This window comes from Strix uralensis, chromosome 15 (assembly GCF_047716275.1).
Source record: "Strix uralensis isolate ZFMK-TIS-50842 chromosome 15, bStrUra1, whole genome shotgun sequence".
Taxonomy (NCBI): domain Eukaryota; kingdom Metazoa; phylum Chordata; class Aves; order Strigiformes; family Strigidae; genus Strix; species Strix uralensis.
In genome coordinates this window covers 11841180-11863751 of record NC_133986.1, presented here as the reverse complement: position 1 = coordinate 11863751, position 22572 = coordinate 11841180, and the positions used below count along the sequence as shown (strand labels likewise).

The following is a 22572-nucleotide window of genomic DNA, read 5'->3' as shown; positions in this document are numbered from 1 at the left end:
GGGAGCTGTAGTTCCCGCCCAGGGGCGGCACTGATGCCTCTTCCCCCTCATGTAGGGCGGTGAGGCCGTGACGACGCGAAGACAGAGTAAGGCGGCTGTGAGCGCAGCAGGTGGGGGGCAAGAGAGCTTTTATTGAGTCCGAGGAGAGCAAAGGGGAGGCGGGCGCTGTTTGCATGTGGTAACTCAGGGGGTGGCGGGGCCCTGTGGGCCTGCCTAGGGGTCTGTAGGCTTGGTCTGAGGGTCTGCGGATGTAGCTGGGGGCTCTGCAGGCTTGGCTGGGTGTTCTGAGGGTCTGTGGGCTTGACTGGGGGTTCTGCAGGCTTGGCTAGAGATTCCGTGGGCTTGGCTAGGAGGTCTGCAGGCTTGGTCTGAGGCTCTATGGGCTTGGCTGGGGGCTCTGCAGGCTTGGCTGGGGGTTCTGAGGGGCTGCAGGCTTGGTCTGAGGGTCTGTGGGCCTGGCTGGAGGCTTTAGGGGGCTGGCTAGGAGCTCTGTGGGCCTGGCCTGAGGGGCTGCAGGCTTGGCTAGGGGGTCTGCAGGCCTGCCTAGGGACTGCAGGCTTGGTCTGAGGCTCTGCAGATCTGGCTGGGGGGGCTGTAGGCCTAGCCTGAGTGGGGCCTATGGAAGTCTGGGCCTGTTCCAGGGGGTTTGGGCAGCCCCAGGGAGGTGCTGTGGACCCCTTCCTCAGATTCAGAAAGTAGTGGGGGGGCACCATGGCAGAGGGGCAGGACAAGATGTCTCTAACCCAGCTGGTCGTCATCATCTTTTGGCTGCTCATCCCCGCTGGTGGCCTCCGCTGGGTGGTCATCACTGTCGTCTTTGCTGCCATCGCCCTCTGAGCCTGTCTCATCCGAGTCGTCCTCCTCCAAGTAGCGGTAACCGCGCATCTTGTGGCGTGGGCGGGGGATGCGGGGCAGGCGGTACGCCACATGCTGCGCCAGCTTGTGCTCCATCCAGAGGTAGGTCCCCACTGCCACTGCCAGTGTCAGCAGCATGATGGAGAGCTTGGCCTGCAGGAGGGCAAAACAGGGGATTAGCGTGGCACTGCAACCCCCACTCTAAGCCTGGCAGGCCCCAGAGGTGACAGAACCGGTTGGGGGGACACAGCGGGGACGGCCACCCACCCGCTTACCTTCATGGGCAGCCCCGACCACAGGTAGACGGTGAAGATCGCCAGGGCCTGCCACCAGTGGTAGATGGTGAAGATGAAGTCCTGGCGCTCCTTGTCCTCGTACAGCATGCCCAGGAGGACTGTGCCGGAGGAGACCGGCTGTCAGCATCTCCCCTCCCGTGCTTATGTCCCCTCTTGGGGCACTGTTAGCAGGACGCAGCCGTGGGGGGTCTGTCCTGCTCCTTGTCAGCAGGTCCAAGGAGCTTGGGGGGCACCAAGTTGCAGTGCAAGGGGACGTGAGAAGATGCGTCGGGGAGCTGGGGGCCAACCTGGCTGTGCCAGGGGACAAGAGAGGCTGCGTCAGGGACCTTCGCGGTACTCACTGCTAATGCTGGTCTTGTTGAGGGCGCTCCCTGTGCCCCAGAGCACGATGATGGCGTAGAGTAGAGGTGCCTGGACCAGATTCCGGGGCTCGGGTGCCCAGCAGAAAAGAGTGACCAGGAGGGCGGCGTGGAGGAGGGCTCCGGCCAGCAGCGGGATCTGCCGCCGCAGGCGCAGCATGCAGAGGGCCAGGCTGGAGCAGGCCGAGGCGGAGAAGCCGTAGGCCATGAGGAGGTATGCCAGCTTCTCCAGCCCCAGGGCACACACACCGTAGTTCTGCAGCGAGGACAGGCTCAGCGTCGCTCTGTCCCCGCTCTGTCACCCCCCGCCCTGTCCCCGGGCCCTACCAGGGAGAAGCCAGTGCAGACAAAGAGCACCTCGAAGCCGCTGTAGATGAACAAGGGGAAGAGGTGGCGCAGGCGATAATCCCGCATGTGCTTGAAAGGCAGCTGGAAAATGTTCCCCCAGCCGATGCTGCGCAGGTCGATCTCCTCCGTGGGCCGATATGCTGAGCCGCAGAGCACCAGGACCTGCAGCGCAGCCGTGGGTGAGGCACCAACAGCCTCCCAGCCCGCCCCCTGCCCTGCCTGCCCCGGCACTCACCACCAGCATGGCAAGGAAGGCAGCTGCCATCAAGGCGCTCTCCACGATGATGAGGTTGACGCTGCGGGGCAGGCTCTGCAGCACTGTCTTGTTGAAGCCAGGCAGCGTGCCGTGGCTCAAGGTCCCTGCCGGGGCAAGGAGGGGAAACACGCCGTGGCTCAGCCCCAACCGGCAAGCTCCCCGCACCGTCCACTGTGCCATCCCATGTGCTCACCGCAGTGCTTGACCCCAAAGAGCGTGTGGTTGAGCTGGTAGAGGTAGTTGTTGAGGAAGAAGAGCATCGGCATCTGAGCGCAGACGAAACTCAACTGGAAGACGTATAGAGGGGGATGCTCAGCCCCCCGGGCTGCCCGGCGTGGCCCCCCCACCCCGACCCGTGCCGTGCTCCCCGCCAGTGCTCACATGGAAGCAGGCGTAGAAGACGGTCTGGAAGACGACGACGTAGGTGTTGCAGGCACCCCGCGGCGCCCGCTGCTGCTCCTGCACGTGTTCCTCCTTGTAGTTGACGTGCTCGTAGTACTTCTGGGCCATCCTGCATGGCATGGCGGCTCAGCTGGTGCCCCCCAGATCCCCCCCAACTGCCCCCCCCCACTGCCTACCGCGTGATGTAGTTGCCCATGGAAGCCCAGAGGGGCACGATGGCCACCCCGATGGCTACGGCGGAGGGCACCAGCGTGTAGTAGCGCTCCCAGTAGTTGCTGGAGACGAAGAGGGCGTAGATGCCCACCGCCAGGAACATGGCCCACTTGGTGCCGAAAAATCTGCCGGGGTGAGGAAGAGGAAGAGTGGGTGACCATGCCGGCGTGCTGGCGGGGAGTGTGGGCGGCGCTGTACCTGATGAGGACGGGCGTGTAGAGCAGCGCCGCGATGGGGGTGATGTTGATGCCCATCAGCACCTTGTGGTCGATGTCCTCCAGTTGTATGTTGCTGTACTTCACCTCCCGGTAAGTCTCGTCGTAGTGCAGGATCAGCTGCATCTGTAGAAGGCCTGGCGGCGGGGGGGGGTCCAGGGGCTGTCACCCCCCTCCCTGAGCCCCCCACAATGCAGCGGGGGGTGGGGGGGTGGGGGTGTCCCCAGGGAGGGGCAGGGCCATACCCAGGTAGACACCGTAGGTGAGCGTGCCGGCCAGGCTGGCGGCCACCACGTTCTTGACCACGCCGAGGCGTTTGCGGCGGAAATATTTCTGCTCCTCCTCCTCCTCGTTGTAGTCGGGGTGAGCACCCACAAAATCATCCAGCTGCGGGGCACCCTGGCTGTCAGAGCCCTGGGGATGGCCACCGAGGGCACAGCCCCCCGTGGGTGTCCCCCCCCTCAGCCTCACCTGTGTATCTGTCCCCTCGGCCCCTGGCCCATCGCCCGCCACTGTCTTGGCTGCGTCCTGGTAGCAGCTGGGGTCTTTCTCCATTGCTGGCTCTGCAGGGGGGTGCCTGGATGGTGTCAGGGGACCCCGTTGGCACCCCCAAACCCTGCACCCATGTGTCTTGTACCCCCAGAGCTGCACCCATAGGCCCAGCACCCCCAGCCCCTGCACCCATGTGCTTTGCACCCCTATGTCTTGCACCCCCCAGCCTCTGCACCCATGTCTTGGCACCCCCAGCCCTTGCACCCTGCACCCCGACGCCGTGCACCTGTGTGTTTTTCACCCAGCACCCCCAGATCCTGCACCCAGCACCCCCCGGGACCCTGCACCCCAGCCCCAAGCTCCTCGGTACCGGCGCCAAACGGGGCGGGGCGGGCGCCGCTTCCTCTTTCGGACAGCGCGGGCGGGACGGGGGCGTTTAAAGGGGCCGCTCCCGCACCCCCTAGCACCCTGTGCCCCCCGAATCCCGCACCCCTCGTGTCCTGCAGCCCCCCCTGGACCTGGTCCCGGCCCGTCTGCGCTGCTGCTGCTGCCTCCGGTCCGCACCCGTTGCACCCCCAACCCGTGCCTGTCCTCAGCACCCTGACCCCCCCTGCACAGCACCCTGACCCTCCTGGACAGCACCCATTGCACCCCTCCCTTGCACAGCACCCACCCCAACCCCCTCAGCCCCCATTCTGCTCCCTGCACAGCACCCCGCTCCCCAGCACCCCTGTGTCCCCCCCCAGCACTCCCACCAGGCCCTGGTGTGGGTGCTGCCTGCTCAGGCTGGCACTGAGTGCCTGCTCTGCTGCTCTCGCTTCCCCTTCCCGGCCCGGGTGATGTGGCAGGGTGTCTGGGTCGGGGGGGGGGACGCTCCATTTTGGGGGTGTGAGGCTGGTTTGGGGGGTGGTAGGGCATATGCCTCTCCCCACATCACCCAAAACCCGGGGTCAGGCAGGTGGCGATGCTGGGGTGCCCGTGGCCGTGCTGTGCCGGTGCCCCAGGGCAGGGTGGGGAGGGGGAAATCTCCGTCACGGGGGCAGGATCCGGCCCAGCCGGTAGCAGAGGATTCTTGAGATGCGGTGGAGGAGCAGCCAGTGCCACGTGGGGAGGTTGCTGAGCCAGGAAGGGCCACAGCAACGGTGCAGGATGCGGCCCCGGGGGCTGCCAGGGAGCCACACCCACCCGAGACCCCCTTTGCCCCGAAAAGAGCCAAGAGGAGCCACACTGGGGTGCCAGGGGGAAAGGGCTGTTCCTGGGGGGTGCAGGTTTGTGGCCCCAAAACTGAGCAGTGGTGGGCAGGGGGGACAGTCTGTGGGTGCAACACCTCCTGCAGCGTGTTCCCTCTGGGACCAATTTGGGTCCCCAGCACCCTGCAACCCTCAGGTCTGCAGCCACCTCCGTTCGGGCTCTGGTGACACCGATGGGCAGCGGGTCCCCTGGTTTTCCCCATCCCTGGGGGCGGTGCAGGACATCTCCTCCCCGGTCCCAAATTGGGATGGGGGACCCTGGTACCCCCCACGAGCTGATTTGGGGTACTGATCCACTGCTGTCCCTTGCGGGTGGACATGTGGCATCGTCCGGGGAGGCAGGGGCTGCTTGGCGACAGCTGTGCCCCTCTCAAAACCAGGGTTTCCCCAGGCATCACGGCCCAGCTCATGGTGCCAATTTGGGGTGCTGTTGGGGACACACACACACACACTCCCCCATTCCCCTTTCCCTGGGGGGGCTGCTGTGGGTCCCTGGGGAGCATGGCCAGGGGGGCTGAACCTGGGGCACGGTGGCAGGGTGTGTGGGGCAGGGCTGCTGCCCTTCCTGTTTACAAAGTGGGGTAATTAGGGCCTGGCAGGGGGGAATGGCGTGTACAGTGATGGGTGTCTCTGGGGTCCCCGTGGGTCAGGATGGTCCCAGAGAGCTACGTAAGGGGTGTCTGTGGGGTCCCCATGGGTCAGGGTTGCCCAGGGAGCAGGGTGAGGGGTGTCTGTGGGGTCCCCATGGCCCAGGGGAGCAGGATGATGGGTGTCTGTGGGGTCCCTGTGGGTCAGGGTGGCCCAGGGAGCAGGGTGAGGGGTGCGTATGGGGTCCCCATGGCCCAGGGGAGCAGGGTGAGGGGTGTCTGTGGGGTCCCCATGGCCCAGGGGAGCAGGGTGAGGGGTGTCTGTGGGGTCCCCATGGGTCAGGGCGGCCCAGGGAGCAGGGTGAGGGGTGTGTATGGGGTCCCCATGGCCCAGGGGAGCAGGGTGAGGGGTGTCTGTGAGGTCCCCATGGGTCAGGGTGGCCCAGGGAGCAGGGTGAGGGGTGTCTGTGGGTCCTAGTGGGTCAGAGTTCATGGTGGTGGTTTGGTGGCCATGGGAGTTCCCCAATGTCACCGTCCCATGGGGGAGGTCCCATCCCAGGCCTTGTCCCCACTGCCAGCCCCACGGAGGCGGGGTGCTGTCTCCCCACTGCCAGCCCCACAGAGGCGGGGCACAGCCCTGCCCGCCCCTGGCCGTGGGGCCTGGCCACCAGCCCCACAGCATTTAGGAGGGGGCACCCCGAACCTCGGCAGTGCCAGCCTGGCCTCGCGCTCTTCTGGCCACCCCTCAGCGCCCCCCGGTAGGTTCTGGGAGACTGGGGACACCCCTGTGCATGGCCCCATGCAGGTGGAGGCTGTGGGGCACTGGACACCCCGCTGGGTGGGTTTCCTCAAAGGGTGGGTGCGTGGGACAGGAAGGGGGGCAGATGTGGGGCTGCAGCTCTGGCCCCCAGCTCTGGGGATGGCTGCATTGCGCTGGGGGAGCGATGCCATCACCCAAAGGCGAGCTGGGCTGTGGCAGAACTGGTGCTGGCTCACACAGCCCCACAGCGGGGTCCCTGGGGACCCCCATGGAGCAGCTGGGGATGCTGCCCCACACCGGGGTCCCTGAGGTCCCCGTGGGGTGACCCCACATCAGTCCTTGGCTGGAGGTTGGTGGCCATCCCAGAGCACGGGGAGGGCCCGGGAATCTCAGGCATCCCCCGCTGGGCGCACCGGGGCCTCTGGCAGCCGCGCCGGGCTGAGTCACCCCATGGCTGGGACAGCCCCGAGCACCAAGTCACCCTTCAAAGGTGCCGCGGGCAGCTCAGGGCACAGGTGGCTGTGGGGTGACTCCTCTTGGGACCAAGCCGGCATCTCCGGCGTTTCCAGCCCCGGCGTAACCCACCCTGTGTCTCTTCCCCAGGGCCACCACGCTCTCCGTGGAGACCAGCAGCTCCTCGCCACAGCTCGGCATGTACCAGTCCCTTGAGCCCTCTGGCCAGCAGCCCCTGGGCTACGGCAAGTGCAGCTCGGTGGGCAGCAATGCTGGGAAAGCTGCCAGCTGCGGCGCAGGCAGCGGAGGCGTCGGGAAGGGGCCGGAGATCTGCAGTGCCGTAGGGTGAGAGCGAGGGGCAGAAGGGAGATGGGGTGCTTGGGGTGAGGTGGGCAGGGAGGTTGCTGTGGCAGTGCGGGGGGTCCCCGGGTTGGTGCTGATGAGGGGTGCTGGGAGGACAAGTTTGGGGTCCGTGGGCCACCACACCCCAGCGTGGCCCAAGGGAGGAGACAAGGAATGGTGCCGTAGGGGAGATGCTCCTGGCAGCAAGGGGAAGACTCAGGGTGTGGACTCCCTGCCCTCTCCCCAGGGACTCTGGGCTCCAGTTTGATACTGGATTGGGGCGACGCGGGGCTGGGGTGACGTGGAGCTCCTCTCCCTCCTCACTGGGAGTACAAGGGGCTGGGATGGGGCTGGGGGGTCCCTCTGACACCCCCATCCCCGCAGCGGGAACCCCTACGCCGGGCTGGTGAGCCACCTGCGAGCAACCTGGCTCTCGGGGAAGACACGGCCCATGGAATATCGCGTGGCGCAGCTGGAGGCCCTGGGCCGCTTCTTGGATGAGAAGAAGCAGGACATCCTGGAGGCCACCGCCGCCGACATGGGCAAGGTGAGAGGAATCTGGGTGCTGAACACTGGGGTCACGTCTTTGGGGCCCTTTGTACGCCCCTTGTCTGGGTTTTGCATCTTCTTGGGGGCAGATGTGGAGCTCTGGGCATTGGGCTTCCCCTTGTCAGGGTCCTGCATCCCCCTTGATGTGCTCCAGGGCTGGTGGGGAGCTCCCGTGGGTGCTGGGTCTGTGGGGAGCACCCATGGGTGCTGGGTCCCTGTAGAGCTCCCCACAGCCAGGGTTAGCAGAAGCGTGTGTAGGGCAGGCTCGATGCCACTAAGCCTGTCCCTGCTGCGCTTAAACCGGGCAAAGCCCCCGTTGGCCGCTACGAGGTGGGAACCTTGGCATTCCCGAGCTTCGCCCCCATGCATCGAGCCCCCGGTGGCTTCATGTGACCACCGCAGAGGGTGATGTCCTGGGGTTGCTCCTTGCCAGCCCGGTCCCACCTGGGATTATCGGTGTTGTGCAACATGCTGGCCTTGCACATTCCTCCCAGGGCTGCTCAGGGCTCATCGGCCTCGCAGGGACTGGTTTCGCTGGCACGGCGCTGAGCCGTGCGGTGGCACGGGCAGGGATCTGGATGTGGCTCTGGCTATTGCGGCATGCCAGGAGCTCCCGGATGATCCGCTGAGGAAGCGGAAGGATTCTCAGCTCGCTTCGTTGTCCAGCTGCTTCAGGACCCTTTTCTCCCACTTTTTCCCTTCCTGGCGTGTGCTGCAGCCCACCCCACGCTTTGCTCACGTATTCAGAAATGTTTTCAGAGGTGCGGCTTGCCCTGGCGCAGCGTAACTGGTCTTATCTGATAGAGATAACACTCGGACCCAAAGGACTTGTATCTGTGGGCGTATCGGCGCAGCAGCCCGTGCTCTCAGACACAGCTTTCAACACCCTGACATCTCCCAAAGCTTGTAATTGCCTTGTTTGTTTGAGGTGAGGGCCTTCTCCTTCAGCCAGGGCTTGATAGGCATCAGCACTTGGAGTGCGTCCTTCATCTCTCCTAATTGTATGTAATTAGAGCCGGTTGTCTAGTAATATGCTTGTTATGCAGCCGGGCCCTCATAGTTAGATGGACAATTCATCTGGTCTTACGTCTCTGAGGTGGGTACCTCCCCTCCAGGGATGCCGGTTTCTGTCTGTCGATGATTGAAGGCCCTTGGATGACCTCAGACTTAATATCCCATCTTACAACCTTCGTGTCCTGTCCAAACCCATAATGGCTCATCTTCATCGGCAATTTCCTCATCGTCCTAGTGATGCAACTGTCAGCCCGGGCCAAGAGCGGCTCCGTTGCTTCACCAGACATCCGATGGGCCCACTGTGAGCCCTCACGTCGAGGAGCAGCTCGGCCTCCTGGCAGCGGCGCCTATCCAGGCGCTTGAGCGGCGTTGGGGACCTGAAAGTCTCTTTGAGCTGGGCTTGGTGATGGAACAAGAGAACTTTCTAACCTCAAAGCGGTGTTTTGCTGTGGTGACGGGGGAAGGCTCCTGCCCAGGGATGCTTTTTGGTTGGAGGAGTCCAAAGGATGTCGTGGTGGAGCCCACCGCGCTTTGCCAACACGGCTTTGCAGCACGGGAGCTTTGCTCCTCCCGCTCTCCAGGGCGACGAGGGGCTTTACTGAGTTATCTTCTTGTGTCTTCACGCTTCTCCCACAAGAAGTCCTGAGCTGTGTCTTGCGGCTGCGCTTACGGCAGCGGGGAGCACCCACTGCGGGCAGGAAATGCCTCGGCGGCCCCTGTGATCCTGGCTCTGACATCCCGCTGCCGCTCCCGAGTCACTGTCCATTTAGTCATTGCCTGTTGGGACAGTGTATCTTGGAGAAACCTGCTGGGTTTGTTTAATTCCTCGACCGGGGTGTCTCACCCAGCCTGCCTCTCCCAGCCACGTGCCGGCTCGGTGTCGGAGCCCCGGCAGCTACAGGGGGGTTTCTGCCTGGAATGGGGGTCTGGTGGCGCTCAACCAAGCTCTGTCACAAGGCGTCTATTTGTATTTCTTTTGGAACAAAGCAAGGGCTTAAGTTCAGCTTTTGTGCATGGGCTGTAGGAGGGAGCTCAGGGCTTTGTTTCCAGCTCATGTCCCCAAGTGGTAGGGACACAAATGCACCAGTGCCAGAGCACTGTCCCGTCCCAGGACAGCACCGCGGAGCTGCCTCTCACACCAGTACCAGCTTCTCTGGAGCTCCTGGAGCTCCGGTGACGTTGCTTGGTCCCCTCTTGGCTCAGGGCCCTGTTGCCAGGTGAACAGTTCACAGATGCTGAGCTCAGGAGGCTGTTAAATCTTGTGAAGATGTTAAATATGTGTTTTTTTTTTTTTTCTTTCTGGCCATACACCTATTTTCATAAAATTCCAGGGACTGTGATATTCCCTGGGGGTTGCAGGAGGTGACAGCAACTTCTGCTTAAAGCTTCTCCTCCTCTTCATGGGCGGAAGAGGGGGGAGATGTCTCCTGCGGAAGGGGAGGAGATGGGGTCGGTGTTGGGGTGATGCTCATGGGATGTCTGTCTGTCCCCAGCCGTCCTTTGAGGCTTACTTCACCGAGATCCTCCTCTGCAAGAACGAGCTCAACGACACCCTGAATAACCTGTGCCACTGGATGAAGGACGAGCACGTGGACAAGAATCTGGTAAGGCCGAAGCTCTGGGCTGACCTGGAAGGGAAGAGGGGGAGGTGAATTACCAGCAGGGACAGGGAAGCGATCTTCCCCCTGTACTCGGCACTGGTGAGGCCACACCTCGATGAGTGGGTTCAGTTTTGGGCCCCTCACTCCAAAAAGGCCATTGAATGACTCGAGCGTGTCCAGAGAAGGGCAATGAAGCTAGTGAAGGGTCTGGAGCACAGGTCTGATGGGGAGCGGCTGAGGGAACTGGGGGGGTTTAGTGTGGAGAAGAGGAGGCTGAGGGGAGACCTCATCGCCCTCTACAACTCCCTGAAAGGAGGGTGCAGAGAGGGGGGATGAGTCTCTTGAACCAAGGAACAAGCGACAGGACAAGAGGGAATGGCCTCAAGCTGCGCCAGGGCAGGGTCAGACTGGCTCTTAGGAAGTATTTCTTTGCAGAAGGGGTTGTTGGGCGTTGGAATGGGCTGCCCAGGGCAGGGGTGGAGTCCCCATCCCTGGAGGGGTTGAAGAGTGGGGTTGACCCAGCGCTGAGGGATTTGGTGGAGTTGAGAACGGTCAGGGTGAGGTTCATGGTTGGACTGGGTGATCTTCAAGGGCTTTTCCAACCCAGATGATTCTGTGATTCTGTAAATTGTGGTGGGAAGGGGCCGAGCAGGCTGGGGAGGGTAGTGCCGCGTGCTGGGCTGTGGCGGGGCAGGAGGCGCTGGAACTGGTGCTGAGGTTGTGGCCTTTCTTGCAGGTGACGCAGCTGGACTCGGCCTTCATCCGCAAGGACCCGTACGGGGTGGTGCTCATCATCGCGCCCTGGAACTACCCCATCCACCTCTTCCTTGTGCCCCTCATTGGGGCCATTGCTGCCGGTGAGCTGAACCTGGAGGATCGTGCCCAGCACAGCACCTTGTCCCCAGTCTGGGGGGGGGCCAGAAGGGCTGGCGGTCACCATGTCACTGCGCTGATGGCCTGTCTCTCCCTGCTCCAGGTAACTGTGTCATTGTCAAACCCTCGGAGACATCCAAGAACACGGAAAGACTTGTTGCTGAAATGCTGAGCTGCTACCTGGACAATGTAAGCAGCTCTCCCTGGCCCTGTCCCAGGGCCACGCTGTCCCCAACCCTCCCGTGCACACACCAGCACCACCCCGGGGGGTTTCAGGTGCTGCTGTACCTCCTTCCCCCACGCTCAGCCGGTGCCCACCAGCCCGGGCTGCTGGTGGGGGGGACAGGGACAGCGTGGCCCCGGGAAGATGCTGACAGCAGGGGACCCTCCCTCTCCTTTTTCAGGACTGCTTTGCTGTGGTGACGGCTGGCGTGGAGGAGACCACCAGGCTGCTGGAGAACAAGTTCGACTACATCTTCTTCACTGGTACGTCCTGCCGGCCAGAGCAGAGCCTGGTTCTTGTGCAGTGAGAAAGAGGGGTTCCCTCTGACACCCTGCTGTGGCTTACCCTGCCCCTCGATGTGAGACAGCAGGCAGCCTGCCTGCAGACAGGCCCCCTTGCCCGCCCATGAAGGCGGCACGGCTCATTGTGTCGGGGATCTGATGTCAGGATCTGTTGGAGGATCCAAGGGGTGTGTTTCCGAGGCTCTGGGGGGACTTGGTGCATTTCCCCTGGCCGCGGCTCCCCAGAGCACCACATCCCGCAGGCGGTGGGATCCTCATCGCAACGCATCTCTTCCCTGCCCACAGGCAGCCCCAGGGTGGGCAGGATTGTCATGACAGCCGCTGCCAAGCACCTGACGCCGGTGACTCTGGAGCTGGGGGGCAAGAACCCCTGTTACGTGTCTGACACCTGTGACGTGCAGAACGTGGCCCGGCGTGTGGCCTGGGGCCGCTTCTTCAATGCAGGACAGACCTGCATCGCACCCGACTACGTGCTGTGCAGCGTGGAGATGCAGGAGAAGCTGATGCCCGCCTTGCGCGAGGCCATCACTGAGTTTTTTGGCTCCAACCCTCGGGAATCCCCCGATTTTGGCCGTATCGTGGGGGACAAGCAGTTCCGCCGCATCCGGGCGCTGCTGTGCAGCGGGCGCGTGGCTATTGGAGGACAGACGGATGAGAAAGAGCGTTACATCGGTGAGGGCCTGGGGTCTGGGGTTTGTGGGCCCACCCGTGCGTGCGCCCGGGGTGACACGTTGCTGTAACCCTTCTCCGCAGCTCCCACAGTGCTGGCGGACGTGCTGCCCTCTGACCCTGCCATGCAGGAGGAGATCTTCGGCCCCATCCTCCCCATCGTCGTCGTGGCCAACATGGATGAAGCCATTGACTTTATCAACGCGCGGCCGCGGCCGCTGGCCATCTACGCCTTCTCCTGCGACAGCAAGGTGCGTGCGGTTCTACAGAGCGGAAGGGGGATGAGGGAAATGGGGTGGTGGAGTCAGTGCCCACCTCAGCGAGCTCTGAGGGGTTTTTTGAGCCCAGCTGCTCCGGGACAGTGGTGTGATGGATGAGTTGGGTGATATTTGCCAAGCGCTGCTCATGGAGCCAAGGTGCAAGATCCACGTCCACCTTCTCTGTTTCCCTCCCAGGTGGTGAAACAGGTGCTGGAGTGCACAAGCAGCGGTGGCTTCTGCGGCAACGACACCCTGATGCACCTGACATTGACCTCGCTGCCCTTCGGTGGGATCGGTAGGTCCAAATCCCCCAACCTCCCAGCCCCGGCCAACGTGAGCCAGGTGTGATCCTACCCCTGGCGCTGAGCCATGTGGGCCATGGTGAGGAGGGGTCTCGGGGTAGATGGGGCACCCAGGCCTGGGCTGCAGGTCCAGGGGGCTTAATGCTTTGTCAGAAAATCCAGGTAGGGCCCCACCAGAAACCCTTTGCTTTAGTGCACCAGGGCTGAGCTCTGGGGTTTTGTTTCTGCTGAACACACATGGAGCACTCTGAAGTTCCTTCTCTCTGTTCAAGCGCAGCGTTGCAAATTCTTCACGTAGAAAGCAGGGAAATCTCTACCACTTGATTATTTCCCTGGTATTTCTGAGCAGTGTGGGCACGGTGAGTGAATTTTGTGCCGGGGTGGGGTTCCTGCGCTGCTCAGGCTCACCTGGGAGCTCCTCAAGTGCTGCTCCCGTCGGTCTGTCCGTCACTCTGCCCCTTGGGTGGGAGCACGTCCGGCTCGTGCCGCTCCCTCCTGCAGACAGCGGGGTGCTGGATAGGAGCCCTTAAGGTCGCTCAGGAGCTGGCTTGTACGTTCATTCTACCTTTTAGGAGTAAATATGAGCAAAACACTTATAAATGTTTGGAGAACCTGCTTGTGGTAACTTGGAGGTTGTCCTGGGCAAAGAGGGAGTTTCTGCTCTCCAGGGGCAACAACAATTGTTTTTCCAGGTGAAAAGTGAAGTCTGCCCAGCCCTGGGCCCTGGTTGTAGCATTGCCCAGGGAAGAGCACAGGAATACAGGGAGCTGCTGCTGCTGTTTCCCAGCGATACTTTCCCAGGGTCCTGGTCTCTTCCCCAGAATATTCTCTGGGGAAAATACCTCGTTTTTACACTGCACGTGCCCAGCATCTCTGTCGGGGCTGAGGGCTGATTCAGACATAATAAGACACCGTGACAGCAAAGCACAATTAATTCCTCGCCTGACTGTGGCTCAGGGAACAATTTTTGGTGGTTCCCATCCTGTAACTTATCTTTATGGAAATGATTCAGACAAAGGGCCTCAAATTATCCGGTGAAGCCGTTTTTATAGCAGCCCGGTCAGGTGAAGGGTCTGAAGTCATCGGGGTGAGATGGCGTTCACCAAAGCTTCCACTGTAGCTTGGATGTGAAGTCACTGGGCTGTTAACCACGACGTGGAATCCCGAGCTTAAACCAGCCACAGGAATTGGGAGAACTGGCGTTGCCAATGTGGTTCCAATTTTTTTAAGAGCTCTGGGAAGAAGCTGCTCTTTGTAGGGGCCACGCTGGCGGCTCCTAACCGGGGGTAGGTACGGTAGAGCACTGTAGAGGTTGGAGAGGGGAATGGAGCCTCATAGACCCAGCAAAATTTATGTAGATACACGTAGGCAGTAAAAATAACGCACCAGGGGTGAGCTGTGGAAGGATTTGCTGGACTGAGTAGCTGTAGAACTGGAAAAGGTGCAGGGAAGGGTGAAATCTCTGCTGCTGCGTCCCCCCGTTGCTCAGCAGCGGGAGCGTTTGCATTGAGCAAAGCCTGTAAAGTTTTCTGTGTCTCGCCGCTGCTCGGCGTGGGCAGGACCAAGAGTCCCATAGCAAGTTTGGACCTCTGCTGTGCATTGCAGGAAACAGCGGTTTGGGGAAATACCATGGTAAATTCACCTTCGACACCTTCACCCACCACCGTGGCTGTCTGCACCGCAACATGGGCCTGGAGGCCCTCAACGCCCTGCGCTACCCGCCCTACAGCCAGCAGAAGCTGGGGCTGCTGACGGCCACCTTTGAGATCAAGCGCAAGGGCACGTGCACGCTGCTCTGAGCGTCCCCTGCTGCTCACGGACTCGGCGGTGGGGGGACGACACGGACACTCCTGGCTGGGTGCTCTGCCACTGGGGTGCGAACCCCCCCCTCCACAGCACCTTAGTCCATGTCTTTTTGCCTCACTGCCACCCTGCTGCACATGGGACGGTGGGGACGGACATCTCGCTCCTGCTGAGCTGCCTCAGCTCCGGACCGTTTGCCACATTGGAAATGGCAAAAAGTTCTGGGCTTTTTTTGCCCTGTACTTCGAGAAACGGACCCTGCCAGGCTGAGGACTGGCTGTTAGCCCCACCACCTCTTAGACAGACCTTTCCTTTGCTTTCCCCCGGTGCCGGTTGTTGCTTTTCCCTCCAACTGTAGTAAAGACGTTGCATTGAACTCTCCTGCCTGGCCTCGCCTCATGCCTCAGTCACCCGTCTTTTGGGGGGGAACTGGGCAGGAATCTGGCAGCCGGCCGGACCCCCAGACCCCCTCTCTGTGTCCCCATCCGTCCCCCTGCCACCCTCAGCCCCACCATCGCACCCCGCTGGGGTTGTGTGTGGGGCTGCATGGCAGTGGGGTGCCCTGGGGTTGGGTTTGGGGTGCGTTTTGCATCCCAAGTGGTTTGGAGCGGAGCCAGCGGTGACGCGCGGTGGGGCAGGCAGCCAAGGGGCAGAGCAGGAAACCGTCAGCCTCCCTCCCCTGAGGGAGAGCGGGTTGTAGCGGGGACTGGGGTGGCTGCCTGCACCCTGCCTGCCCCACGACTCGGCAGGGTCCCAGTTGCAGTGCCGGGCTCCCCGAGGCCACCTCCTGGGGAGGGTTAAAACAACCCATTAGCTGGGGCGGGGGACCTGCGGTTTGCATCCCAAACAGCACAAGACCGCCGGCTGCCTGTCCAGCCTGTGGGCAACCCCGGTGTAACTCGTCCTGTGCCACTCCCGTGGGACCATGGAGACCGGCAGCAGCGGGGCCGGGAAAGCCCCGGAGGATGATGGTGATGGCGGGAAGGGGAGCATGGACGGCGATGCCGGGAGGTGAGAGCTTGTGGCCGGGACAGAGGGGAGGCAGGAGGGGTGCGGACACTCTGCCCTCACCCCAGGGCTCCGGTTTGGTGCGAGGGTGGAGCAATGTGGAGCTCCTCTCTCATCACCGGGAGCACGAGGGGCTGGGATGGGGCTGGGGGGTCCCCCTGACACCCCCATCCCCGCAGCGGGAACCCCTACGCTGGGCTGGTGAGGCGCCTGCGAGCAACCTGGTTCTCGGGGAAGACACGGCCCATGGAATATCGCGTGGCGCAGCTGGAGGCCCTGGGCCGCTTCTTGGATGAGAAGAAGCAGGACATCCTGGAGGCCACCGCCGCCGACATGGGCAGGGTGAGAGGGGAGCCGGGAACTGGGGGACCCCATGGCCAGAGGAGCTGAGGGGCTGCCCTGCCCACAGCCCTGCCCGCAGTGTGGGCAGAGCGGGGCTGTGGGGAGCGTCCAGCTGTAATTTGCCATTCCCAGCCTCAGTTTACGTCTTTTCTGGGCAGGTTCATCCCCAACTCCTGTCACCCCCTCTGAGTCCTCCCTGCTTTGGATTTTCCACCCAACATTGTCCCAATTCCCCTCTCCCAGTGCTCAGCTGCAGCTCTCAGAGCCCCAAACCCCCGGCTTTCCATCATTCCCTGCCTCTTTGCTCCCCCCCTCCCATGTCGGGGTCACCAAGAGCAGAGCAGACCCATCCCCTACGTCTCCAAAAGTCCTGAGAGCTCCAGCCCCCCTCTTCCCACCCCCCAGCTTGATTGTTCCCCCTTTGGTCCAGCTCATCCACCCACAGCCAGAGCCTCACACCCCACCCAGGGCTCATCATCTACTGTTCCCCACCCTCAACTTCCCTTTGCACACCCTCCCCATCCTCACCGCGCTCCGGACTGGGGGGATCCGCATCATTTGTCCTATTTTTAAGCAGCCAGCTCTTGTGCTGAGAGCAGACGTGGCTTAGTAACCCCCTGCCCCAGCTCACACAAGGAGTGAGACCAAAGGTCTGTCCAGCCCAGGCTTGCAAAAGGATGCTCAGAAACAGGGTAAACACAGACGATACTTCCAAATATTTTTGGAAGGCAGCAATGCTGCCTCCTGTCTGCATCCTTCTGCCTGCAGTTCATCCAGCCTCTTACAGGCTTGGGGAGGAGTGGCTGGAGAGCTGCCAGTCAGAGAGGGACCTGGGGGGGTTGATTGCCAGCCAGCTGAACAGGAGCCAGCAGTGTGCCCAGGTGGCCAAGAAGGCCAGTGGCATCCTGGCTTGTATCAGCACTAGCGTGGCCAGCAGGGACAGGGAAGGGATCTTCCCCCTGTACTCGGCACTGGTGAGGCCACACCTCGATGACTGGGTTCAGTTTTGGGCCCCTCACTCCAAAAAGGCCATTGAATGACTCGAGCGTGTCCAGAGAAGGGCAATGAAGCTAGTGAAGGGTCTGGAGCACAGGTCTGATGGGGAGCGGCTGAGGGAACTGGGGGGGTTTAGTCTGGAGAAGAGGAGGCTGAGGGGAGACCTCATCACCCTCTACAACTCCCTGAAAGGAGGGTGCAGAGAGGGGGGATGAGTCTCTTGAACCGAGGAACAAGTGACAGGACAAGAGGGAATGGCCTCAAGCTGCGCCAGGGCAGGGTCAGACTGGCTCTTAGGAAGTATTTCTTTGCAGAAGGGGTTGTTGGGCGTTGGAATGGGCTGCCCAGGGCAGGGGTGGAGTCCCCATCCCTGGAGGGGTTGAAGAGTGGGGTTGACCCAGCGCTGAGGGATCTGGTGGAGTTGAGAACGGGCAGGGTGAGGTTCATGGTTGGACTGGATGATCTTCAAGGGCTTTTCCAACCCAGATGATTCTGGGATTCTTGAAGACTCATTGGACCCTTCCTGGTCGCTGGGTCTCTGCTTCTTCTTTCTTCTACTCTACAGTGAGGTACCAGGCTTGGTGTTTTCCAGCCTCAACTTGGAAAGCCCCGGCACAAACCCAACTGCTCCAGCCCACCTGAGACACCCTGCTCACCCCAATGCCCACCGCAGTGGGCCAAGAGCCATCGTTAGTGTTGGTTTTGCTTCCTCATTTGCCTGAGGTTCCCTTTTCCTTGGAAGAGCCATCCAATGTGTCGGTCTGCCCATGTTATCCCCTTTCTCCCTCCCTGGAGGGGCAGCCCAGCTTCTCCCTTGGTCCTGCTTCTCCTCCTGATGTCGTGCCGAGCCACGTGGCTGTGCTGCCCCCAAACTCTTTGCCCTTTGGGCTCCCTCTCTGCGTGACCGTCACTCCTCCCTCCCTGCTGAGAACAACCTTTGCTTCCTCTGCTCCTTCCTTCCCAGACTATTGTGAATCTCCTCCCCACTTTCTCAGCTCACTACCAAAAAGCCCTCCACAAACAGGTTCCAAAATCTGGATATTCCCTTTTCTCCTGTATTTCCTCCCAAATCTTGACACCTGGGTGGTGGATATCCCCCAGGACCGGCTGGTTTTATCCTTCAAACCTGCTACCTCCCCACCAGTCCCTGTCCACCTTCACCTGCCACCGTACCCCTGGGTGAGAAGAAACCCAACTGTGGGACAAACACTGAGGGGTCCCTTGTTGATCGAAGGTGAGGAGCTGCTGGCAGAGCCCGACTCGGCACCGGTGCTGTTCCCACGCCGGTGACACCTCCACAGAGTGAAAGTCAAAGCCAGGTGAAAGGGGGTGGTGGCAGGATTTGCACCCGGACGTCTTCTGAGCTTTTATTGATTGGGCTAAATCCTTGAAGACAGCTGAGTTGCTCTCTGGCAGGTTGTAAAAACCAGTCTGTCCTGCTGGAGTCCATCAACTTGTTTTGCTTGCATGTGAAAACACATGTGCTAGAAAAAGGGGTTGTGACTTGGGATGCTCTTGCCTCCAGACCAAACAGGATTCAGTAGCCAGACCAGCCCTTTCTTCCCCCAAATGCCACCACTGCCTTCACAGACCCCTCTCCTCCCCAAATTCTTAATTTTCCTGGACCTCAGCTGAGCTCCCAGCAGGGAAAGCCTGGCCGCAGGCAGGTTACTACCTACAGGACAGGCCTGGTGATACCGCAACAGGACTCTGGAGCTCAGCAACACCCCACATTGCAGGTGCGGTGGGGCTCCCCCCTTCCCCGTGGCGGGCTGTGCCGTGCAGCTCGGGGGTGAGAGCGAATTGTGCATCCACCGTGGGACACGAAGGGCTTGGCGCCCTAAATCCTGAATAAAAAAAAAATAAATAAATACGCAGGGTAGGGGTAAGAGGTGCTGCAGCACGTGCAGAGCTGACATGTAGGGTGCTCTGTCTGCAGCCGCCCTTTGAAGCCGAATTCACCGAGATCCTCCTCTGCAAGAACGAGCTCCATGAGACGCTGAACAACTTGTCCCGCTGGATGAAGGACAAGCACGTGGACAAGAATCTGGTAAGGGGGAAAATGAGGGATATGATGGGGGGTAGGACCCCCTTGGCCAGGCAGAGATGGGTGGGGTGTGGGCACGGCAGCGGTGGGGCAACGGAGCACTCCGGGGTGTCCCACAGGTGACACAGTTGGACTCGGCCTTCATCCGCAAGGACCCGTACGGGGTGGTGCTCATCATCGCGCCCTGGAACTACCCCATCTACGTCATCCTGGTGCCGCTCATTGGGGCTATCGCTGCCGGTGAGCTGAACCTGGAGGATCCAGGCTGTGCCGGGCACCGGCAAGGGCACCTTGTCCCCAGGCTGGGGGGCCAGAAGGGCTGGCAGTCACCATGTCACTGCGCTGACAGCCTGTCTCTCCCCCCCCAGGTAACTGTGTCATTGTCAAACCCTCGGAGGTGACCAAGAACTCAGAGAGACTTGTGGCTGAAGTGCTGCCCAGCTACCTGGACAATGTAAGCAGCTCTCCCTGGCCCTGTCCCAGGGCCGTGCTGTCCCCAACCCTCCCGTGCACACACCAGCACCACCCCGGGGGGTTTCAGGTGCTGCCGTACCTCCTTCCCCCACGCTCAGCCGGTGCCCACCAGCCCGGGCTGTTGGGGGGGGGCACAGGGACAGCGTGGCCTTGGGAAGATGCTGACAGCAGGGGACCCTCCCTCTCCTTTTTCAGGACTGCTTTGCTGTGGTGACGGCTGGTGTGCAGGACACCACCAGGCTGCTGGAGAACAAGTTCGACTACATCTTCTTCACTGGTACGTCCCACCGGCCAAAGCAGAGCCTGGTTCTTGTGCAGTGAGAAAGAGGGGTTCCCTCTGACACCCTGCTGTGGCTTACCCTGCCCCTCGATGTGAGACAGCAGGCAGCCTGCCTGCAGACAGGCCCCCTTGCCTGCCTGTGAAGGCGGCACGGCTCGTTGTGTTGAGGATCTGATGGCCAGATCCAGCGCAGGATCTGCCACAGACCTGTCTGAGGATCTAACAGCCATAACTGGGTTTTGTAATGGCTGAACTGGGGGATGCAGTAGAGCTGGAGAGGGTGCTGGGGGCGCAGGATCAGCCCTGAGCTGCACACCAAGGTGGGTGCAGGACAGGAGTGGGACTTGACGTATCTCATCTGGTTCCTCATCAGGCGAAGCCCATGGGTCGGGCTGTAGTGTGGTGGGATCCTCCCCGTGATGCATCTTTTCCTGGCCCACAGGCAGCCCCTCTGTGGGGAGGATCGTGATGGCAGCTGCTGCCAAGCACCTGACACCGGTGACGCTGGAGCTGGGGGGCAAGAACCCCTGTTACGTGTCTGACACCTGCGATGTGCAGAATGTGGCCCGGCGGGTGGCCTGGGGCCGCTTCTACAACGCGGGACAGACCTGCATCGCGCCCGAGTACGTGCTGTGCAGCGTGGAGATGCGGGAGAAGCTGCTGACCGCTCTGCATAAGGCCATCACTGATTTTTATGGCCCCAAGCCTCAGGAATCCCCTGATTTCGGCCGCATGGTGGGGGACAAGCACTTCCAGCGGGTGCAGACGCTGCTGCGCAGCGGGCGTGCAGTCATTGGAGGACAGACGGATGAGAAGGAGCGCTACATTGGTGAGGGCTTGGACTTCACCTAAGTCTTTATCTTTCAATGGAGCAGACTTGGATTTTGTAGAGGGTCTTGCAGCTAAGGGGAGGTTCTAGATGGAAGTGACATTTAGGGAAGGTTTGCAGGGGAATGGGGGAGCATGGTGAGGTGTCCTATCTTAAAGGAGGTATGGGACTTGGCGAGAGGACCGAGGTGTCATCTCCAACCTCCGGGCATGGCTGATGCCTTCGGGTTTCTTTCTCTGCAGCTCCCACGGTGCTGGTGGACGTGCAGCCCTCCGATCCGATCATGCAGGAGGAGATTTTCGGCCCTGTCCTGCCCATTGTCACTGTGGCCAATGTGGATGAAGCTATTGACTTCATCAATAGCCGTGAGCGGCCGCTGGTTGTGTATGCCTTCTCCTCCGATGACAAGGTAGAGCATACAGGCCAGGGCTACGCTTGCCCCATGCCCCTTGGCAAGTGTATTCAGCCGTGTTCAGGCTCCAATAATTTTTTTTAGAGCTGACAGCCCTGGTTGTGGTGGAAGGATTGCGGCTGGAGGGCTGGGAACAGGGCACGAGACCCACATCCACCTTCTCTGTTTCCCTCCCAGGTGGTGAACCAGGTGCTGGAGCGCACAAGCAGCGGTGGCTTCTGTGGCAATGACACCCTGATGCACGTGACATTGACCTCGCTGCCCTTCGGTGGGATCGGTAGGTCCAAATCCCTTAACCCGCCAGCCCCGGCCAATGTGAGCCGGGTGTGATCCTACCTCTGGTGCTGAGCCGTGTGGGCCACAGTGAGGAGGGGTCTCGGGGGAGACGGGGCACTCAGGCCTGGGCCCAGGGGGCTTAATGGTCTGTTGGAAAATCCTTCTGCACCAGGTAGGGCCCCACCAGAAGCCCTCTGCTTTGCTGCACCAGGGCTGAGCTCTGGGGCTTTGTTTCTGCTGAACACAGGTGGAGCACTCTGAGGTTCCTTCTCCCCATGTTTGCCATCCCAAGCACATTGTTCCTTGTGTATGTGGAAATGTCTTGTTTAAAAGACAGGGCATTTTGAATGTGGCCACCACAGAAACATCTCTAGACCTTCCTTTCCACACGCAGTGCCTCCGCAGGGCGCCAGCAGCCAGCCTGTCGCACCCATCCCACTGCTGTGCTACCCCTTGTCTCTGCAGGAGGGAGCTTGGAAATTGTCACTTTATCACCGTTTTCAGGAACTCAGAACTTCAGTTTTTCATGGATCTCCTTTTTGGGCTGTGGGTCTGAACACAACTTCCTATGAAATCCCAAATGTACACATGTTCCTTTATGCAATGCAGGACTTAAGGAGTTTATTGAGGAGTAAACAGCAGGGGCTCCAGCTCACAGCACAGCAGAGATACTGTGAGGGTGAAAAACTTTACAAGCATTTGCCATCATCCCACCTCAGATCTAACAAATCACCCAAGGGTGGTATTTTTAAGGCAAACTTACTTAGATGTGCAATTTGTGACGGCCCTCCCTCTTGCTTCACGCGAAGCTTTTGTAAACCTGCAGGCCTTGAAAAGGTCTAAATTTTGTTCTGAACCTTTTTGCTGAAGTCTCCCGCTGGAAAGAGGCAGCCGAAGAGGCTGTTGCTTCGTTTCCTGGTGTCCAATCGGGGCCCTGTGCTCTGCCTTGCAGGAAACAGCGGTATGGGGATGCAGCACGGCAAATTCACCTTCGACACCTTCACCCACCACCGCGGCTGCCTGCACCGCGGCATGGGCCGGGAGGCCCTCATCACCCTGCGCTACCCGCCCTACAGCCAGCAGAAGCTGGGGCTCGTCCGCGCCGCCTCCGAGGTGAAGCGCAAAGGCAGCTGCATCCTGCTCTGAGGGGCCGCCGCCATGACGCCTCCTGCTGCCAGGGGCGGCGGTCCGGGGGGCCAGGGGCAATAAAAGGCGTTTCCTTGCAACCGGTGGCCTCCCGCAGCTCCCCGCCGCCACCGAGCGCCGCGCCACCGTGCTAAACACCCGCTTCCGCTTCCGCAAAACTTCGGACCCGCCCCGCCGCCTCACGCCCGGCCAATGGCCGCGCCGCCCCGCCGCCGCCCCGCCCAATCCGCGAAGCTCCCACCCATCTTCCCGCCCACCCTCCTACCTCCGACCAATGGAAAGCGACTCTGGCGTTGCCTGCCCCGCCCTCCCCCGCCGGGTCCCCGCCCCGTGACCCC

General features: G+C 61.3%; 2 protein-coding genes across 3 annotated transcripts; one reads left to right on the top strand and one right to left on the bottom strand.

Annotated features, from left to right (window-relative positions):
* Positions 1-738: 738 nt before the first annotated feature.
* UNC93B1 (unc-93 homolog B1, TLR signaling regulator) lies at positions 739-2873 on the bottom strand. The gene is made up of 8 exons (XM_074885156.1): positions 2693-2873; positions 2496-2625; positions 2308-2401; positions 2094-2218; positions 1838-2020; positions 1493-1766; positions 1131-1249; positions 739-1008 (listed from the first exon to the last, which is right to left on the bottom strand). Exons 1-8 carry the CDS (start codon positions 2830-2832, stop codon positions 739-741), a joined length of 1335 nt encoding a protein of 444 aa, XP_074741257.1. The 5' UTR covers positions 2833-2873.
* Positions 2874-2915: 42 nt separating this feature from the next.
* Positions 2916-22314, top strand: ALDH3B1 (aldehyde dehydrogenase 3 family member B1). Of its 2 annotated transcripts, XM_074885227.1 has the most exons (11): positions 2916-3037; positions 6637-6831; positions 7213-7375; positions 9885-9995; positions 10729-10849; positions 10969-11054; positions 11270-11351; positions 11676-12062; positions 12144-12310; positions 12515-12614; positions 14227-14800. In XM_074885227.1, exons 1-11 carry the CDS (start codon positions 2961-2963, stop codon positions 14418-14420), a joined length of 1683 nt encoding a protein of 560 aa, XP_074741328.1. In that variant the 5' UTR covers positions 2916-2960; the 3' UTR covers positions 14421-14800. The 2 variants fall into 2 exon arrangements, with proteins under 2 accessions (XP_074741328.1, XP_074741329.1); XM_074885228.1 differs by lacking the exons at positions 2916-3037; positions 6637-6831; positions 7213-7375; ... (6 more) ...; positions 12515-12614; positions 14227-14800 and adding exons at positions 15120-15435; positions 15612-15774; positions 18710-18820; ... (5 more) ...; positions 20990-21089; positions 22041-22314.
* Positions 22315-22572: the final 258 nt, after the last annotated feature.

Bases quoted from the DNA above. Each gene is read 5' to 3' on its own strand.
- UNC93B1 (XM_074885156.1), bottom strand. From the start codon at position 2,832: ATGTTCCTGGCGGTGGGCATCTACGCCCTCTTCGTCTCCAGCAACTAC. The intron at 2,626-2,692 runs GTAGGCAGTGGG...CATGCCATGCAG, and splicing joins ATGGGCAACTACATCACGCG to GATGGCCCAGAAGTACTACG. The intron at 1,767-1,837 runs GTAGGGCCCGGG...TCCTCGCTGCAG, and splicing joins TCTGCACTGGCTTCTCCCTG to AACTACGGTGTGTGTGCCCT.
- ALDH3B1 (XM_074885227.1), top strand. From the start codon at position 2,961: ATGGGGGTGATGTTGATGCCCATCAGCACCTTGTGGTCGATGTCCTCC. The intron at 3,038-6,636 runs GTAAGTCTCGTC...TCTCTTCCCCAG, and splicing joins TTGCTGTACTTCACCTCCCG to GGCCACCACGCTCTCCGTGG. The intron at 11,352-11,675 runs GTACGTCCTGCC...CCCTGCCCACAG, and splicing joins CGACTACATCTTCTTCACTG to GCAGCCCCAGGGTGGGCAGG.